At 39.8% G+C, this 5,111-nt stretch overlaps 1 protein-coding gene across 1 annotated transcript; it reads right to left on the reverse strand.

Annotated features, from left to right (window-relative positions):
• LOC109846024 (ABC transporter G family member 44-like) lies at nucleotides 3,664–4,815 on the reverse strand. The gene is made up of 4 exons (XM_020415246.1): nucleotides 4,573–4,815; nucleotides 3,984–4,274; nucleotides 3,811–3,876; nucleotides 3,664–3,696 (listed from the first exon to the last, which is right to left on the reverse strand). The coding sequence occupies exons 1-4, from the start codon at nucleotides 4,813–4,815 to the stop codon at nucleotides 3,664–3,666; spliced, it is 633 nt and encodes a 210-aa protein (XP_020270835.1).

Genomic DNA, 5,111 nt, shown 5'->3' on the forward strand with positions numbered 1-5,111 from the left:
GACTTTTTTCAATAATAGACTCGTGGAGTGCAAACCTGAAGGTTAACACGGTTCGTCACACTCAATCTGGCTCTCCTTTCTGAATACACCCTAATGGATAAGGGTTGTGATAGACGTATGAGCCGGGAGTAGTTAATACCCGCATACGTGCGTAAGAAATAGGGCTGCAGGAATAGGTCAGAGTATCTTCTGGCCTCACCTAGGGGTATCTATAGCACGAATGGAGGGTATCCTAAACAACTTGCTCCTAAGCTGGTCTCGACGCTGGGTAACATATCAAATGAAAAAGGGCTGCTACCCAGGAAATTGGTATCGGGTGCGGTATGGTCTTCTTTCGGGGGCGGCACCTGCTTTCTCCTATAAGGGTTGAGACTAAATCTGATGTATGCTTATTGATTTATATGAGTCTCTGGTCATAACCCAAGAACTCATATCAAGTTTCTTGTTATCGGAGCAAACTTATCGCGCCTGTACTATCACTGTATCGCTTTCTTACTCCTCCTTCTTTTTACATTAACCTTTTGGCTTCAGAATGAGGTATTCTCACAACAGCAACTGATCGAACAATATGGCCTGTCTACTTGCAGTGATCTTGTATGTCAAGTCCTGTCTTCTCTGAATCATCCACTTCTTCTTCTCTTCCTTGATGTTGAGTTTAGTGCCGACCCTAGCTATATAATCCTAACCTACTTTTTGGAAATGCAATTTCGCGGCTTTGTCTCAGTTGCGCCTCTTCCTTTTTCATTGTTATATCTTCGCACTCAAATGGCAATTGCCTTCTCACACACACACACACAAAGGCTCGAGCCTTTGCATTATATCTATGAATAGTGAGTAAATAAGGCTTTATCTCCATTATACTGGAACTGTATTCATTCAAGACGTGCACTTTTTGAATTTTGAATACAAACTGTTTCCCTAGAAAATTTTATATGGAAAGTCGAACTCTTTTATAGATAATTTTTTCTTTCTTGCCTTTTTTATATATGAATCGGAACGCAAAACAGCCCCCTTTTCTTTGTTTTCATGTTTACTATCTTTGCTATCTCTTCTTTTTTCTATGCATGTTTGAGAGAATAAATATACATCTAACGCACGAAGTCCGCACCTATCGCTTTTCTTTAAATACTTTTATTTTTTAAGATTGCAAAAGCAAAATAATTGCGATACTCTGTCGTGGACATCTTGATATGAACACCGAGCTCTTCATGTACCTTTTGAGTAGAAGATGGGAGTAATTCCATCCCCCGTTGGTGGATGTTTTAAGAAACCATCCGGGCTGGCTGCTAAAACCTAGATTCCACAGATAAAATTATGGGCAACAAAGTCAAAAGGAACATAACTCGTTTGTATACTCTTAGAAAGCAAATTCTCAGTGTTAACCCTTTTTAAAGCCCGGCGAGAAAAGGCATAAACGATTACTTGTAAGTTCTTGGATAAAAACGTTGCAATATCCCAAAGAAAAAACCCCTAGACTCTCCCGGTGAATAAAAATAAAATCTAGCCTAATATTTCACAAGCTCGAGCAGATTAACTTAAAACTAATTTTCCTGAACTTGCACGAGCGGTGCACCTAGAAAAGTATCGCCAAAATGGGAGGCAATTCTTAGCTCCGGATGACCTTAATTTGGCAAATAAGGAAAATTTCAACCTTGGGTGTAAACGAAAAACCCCTCTAGCCGCGTTGGCCCCGCGAAAGAAAGCCTTCCAAAAATCGCTAGCTCAGGAAGACATCTGCTCAACAAATTCAATTTGAGAAGTCACTCTTAAAGTATGGTGTGTCAATTCGGGCGGAACACAAATTCTTTCTCATGATGGAGAATTGTTACCATAAAGAACGGCCAAGTGGTAGTAGCATAATCCATACTGCTCCGAATCCAAAAATCAAAATCGAGCCTTCTCACTTGAACAACTCTTAATCATAGCCAACATGTTACATTTGAACACTATACATTTGAATATATACTCCTCAATTTTTGGTAAAATATTCACCACCTCCTCCCTTCTCGAAATGTGGAGCAGACCTTAACAGAACTTCGGGGTCCTCTTCTTAACCAAAAATCCTCAATTTCCTCACCGCCGTTTTAGTCATCCCAAAGTCAACGACTCGAGACAGCTAATTCATAAAAACTTAAAAAAATTTATATCAGAAAGAAAGAAATTACCAATATACCCTTATTCTGGTTCTGGTATCACGTTTAAGCATGTATTTGTGACAAAGTTAGGTGGGAATGAGAACCGTTGAAAAAGTCAGGAGAATAGCAATCAATGAAGAGAATACCGGGACGAGGCTGAGGTGCGAGCTAAAATGAGATTATGTTTACGTACGTTTAAATCGAGGAAATTGAAGCACTTGTCCTTTTATATCTTTGTGGGGGGAGTGCTGATGGGTAAAGATGGTATCGAGTTCATGGGTGTACTGAGTTGGTAGCTGTTGTTGATTCCTTTCTTTTACAGGAAGCTATTCTGCCGCCTAAGTTTTCTTTCTTATCATCGTGATACTGGAGGATGCCTGTTTTACTATCCTTCATTATGCACAATAGGGAAAATTCGCTGACTCTTCGAGTTAATCACTTTCTTAGGTCACTTATTTTAAGGTCTAAATACGGGATAAAGCGGAACCAATACAGACACAAGCAAATGATCTCCTTCCTTAAGAAATTCAGACAAGCGAGATTGCAAAGAGATTCATAACGCGGAGTGAGTCTCTCTGTAAAAACTTGGAAAGTAACCGACCGTCGGCATGGTTATGGGGATCTGCTGGAGCAAGCATCTTTCTATAGTTATTTTTAGGGGAGTCAGGGCTTATGCTTCAACTTGGTACGGAATATAAACTTGATGAGCCGGGATGGAAGGTTAGAACGGGAAGCTAATTTAAGTAAAAGAGATAGATTGAAGCTTAAGGTAATTTATACACCACACGGGATTTTTTGTGGGGAGAAGGGGATAAGGAACAAATACCTTTCTCTAGATTTTATGAGTATGGCAATTTACCAGAAATCATATAATCTCTGCTCTAGAATCTGACAGGAACAAGCTCTCCAAATCTCAATTAAGATCTATATGCTCTCTTGATTGGTATTTCTCTGATTGTTTTAAAGCCGCTGAACAATCCGCTTATATAGGTATACACGAGGTGGAAAAAGTGGTAAATAACCAAGACAAAACCGAAATAGAAAACAGTAAACAAAGTCCTTATGAATCTGGAAAACCCGCGGTGAGCTCGACTCATGATACATAACGAGTCGACTCATGACCTTATAATGAGCTCGACTCCACAACATGATGAAGTTGAACTGGTCAGAGTCGTTTTGCTAACAGAGCTTGATTTCTTTGATGCAACATCAAAGCGCTGCACCATGAGTCGTACTCATAGCACATGAGTCGACTTATGAAATGGATAAAGTCGACTGTGCAGAGCCGAATTCGCGAACTAGCTTGGTTTCGTGAGTCGGACTCATGATACATGCCGCTGGAAGTCCCGACTCACGAGCTGAAAACTGGATATGTCGAGGTCGATTCTTCGATTCTCTACCTCGTTCATCGCTCCAACCTGCGTTCCCCTGTACTGTTTGACACCTCTATTCTCATGCTATCATAAGAATCATCTATCATCAAGCTCCCATGAGGATCGCTAAGTTCGGAAGAAAAGATACACCCGTATCATATCTCCTCTCCTCTGTTCATTAGGAAGAGCTGCCAATAGGAAAGGAATTAGATAAATCATTGCAATCAGGCATCGAAAAGTGTATAATTTGAATAGGGTTAATTGCAGAGAGACTGCCTGTAGTCTCGTTATTTTGAACTTACATTCGCTAGTTTTATTGTTGCAAACCTCCCGAGTGAATTTTTTTTCACCCTTTTCAGGGAGTTTATCTGCAACAATAAATTTTCACTCAGGAGTCTATCTGCAACTATAGAACTACAGGGTAGTAAGTTCAATTTGGCGATAGCACGTTGGGTTTATTTGAATATTCCCATACCTCATCAAAAGCTTCAAATATGTTAATACTAGGCTGATGTATAGTACAAACCACTGTTCTTCCAGTGTCTACAGTGTTTCTCATAGTTCTCATAACAATGGCAGCAGCCCGTGCATGGAGTCCTGATGTAGGCTCATCCATGAATATTATCGAAGGGTTGGCAACAAGCTCCACTGCAATATTAAGTCTCTTGCGTTGCTCAGTAGATAACCCGTTAACTCCAGGCAATCCAACAAGGGCTTCTCTAAGTGGTTTCAGCTCTACGAGCTCCATGACCTCTTCGATAAACATCTGCATTCATGAGTTACATTCATCAGTGTCAAGGAAAAGATATAGAATTAAAGAAACGTAAGAAGGCAATACTCCAGAGAAGTAAAGTATAACATTTTGTAAACTATACCAAGGAATAGTTGTAGAGAAGGAAAACATAACATTTAACGCAAGTCAATAATTGAAAAACAAGTTTATTTTTAGGGTAAATTTCAGCAAACGCCCACAATGAAAATAACTTTGGATGTTTTTCACTTAAACCCCAATTAGTTCTGTAAGGAACACCTGTTCAAAAATATAGTTTTCTGACATAACTAACCTTTCTTGTTTCTGAATTAACTTCAGGAGGCAACCGAAGCCATGAAGAGTACACAAGGGACTCATACACTGTCACATGAGGAGAGTGGATATCATTTTGTTCACAATATCCTGATACTCTTGCAAATGTTTCTTGTTTCTTCGGATATCCATTTATGCAAATGTTTCCCTCTATATATCCACCTGTTTTTCTCCCGGCCAACACATCCAGCAGTGTAGTCTTACCTGCTCCGCTAACCCCCATTAGAGCTGTGAGTACTCCTGGTCTAAATGACCCGCTAACGAATTTCAGAAGCTCGAGTCTTGCTTGGTCTCCATTTTGTGCTTTCATTTCCTAAATTCATTCGATAAAGTTTAATTTATCATTACAGCAAGAAAATGACATTTTACCTTCGCAGCTGTGTTTGTTAATAACTTACTTGTGGCATGTCCACTGAGTATCTGATATCTTCGAACGTGACGGAAAGTGGTGCAAATGGAAGGACCATTCCCTTCTTAATCTGATTAGAAGGCGATGAAACCTGACATGATATCTTTTCG

Source organism: Asparagus officinalis, chromosome 6 (assembly GCF_001876935.1).
Source record: "Asparagus officinalis chromosome 6, Aspof.V1, whole genome shotgun sequence".
Lineage (NCBI taxonomy): Eukaryota > Viridiplantae > Streptophyta > Magnoliopsida > Asparagales > Asparagaceae > Asparagus > Asparagus officinalis.

Excerpts from the sequence above, each read along its gene's own strand:
- LOC109846024 (XM_020415246.1), bottom strand. The coding sequence starts at position 4,815 with ATGGGGGTTAGCGGAGCAGGTAAGACTACACTGCTGGATGTGTTGGCC. Across the intron at positions 3,877-3,983 it reads TATTTGAAGCTTTTGATGAG|ATAAACTCCCTGAAAAGGGT; the intron begins GTATGGGAATAT and ends TTATTGTTGCAG. Across the intron at positions 3,697-3,810 it reads CAACAATAAAACTAGCGAAT|CTCTTCCTAATGAACAGAGG; the intron begins GTAAGTTCAAAA and ends TCCTATTGGCAG.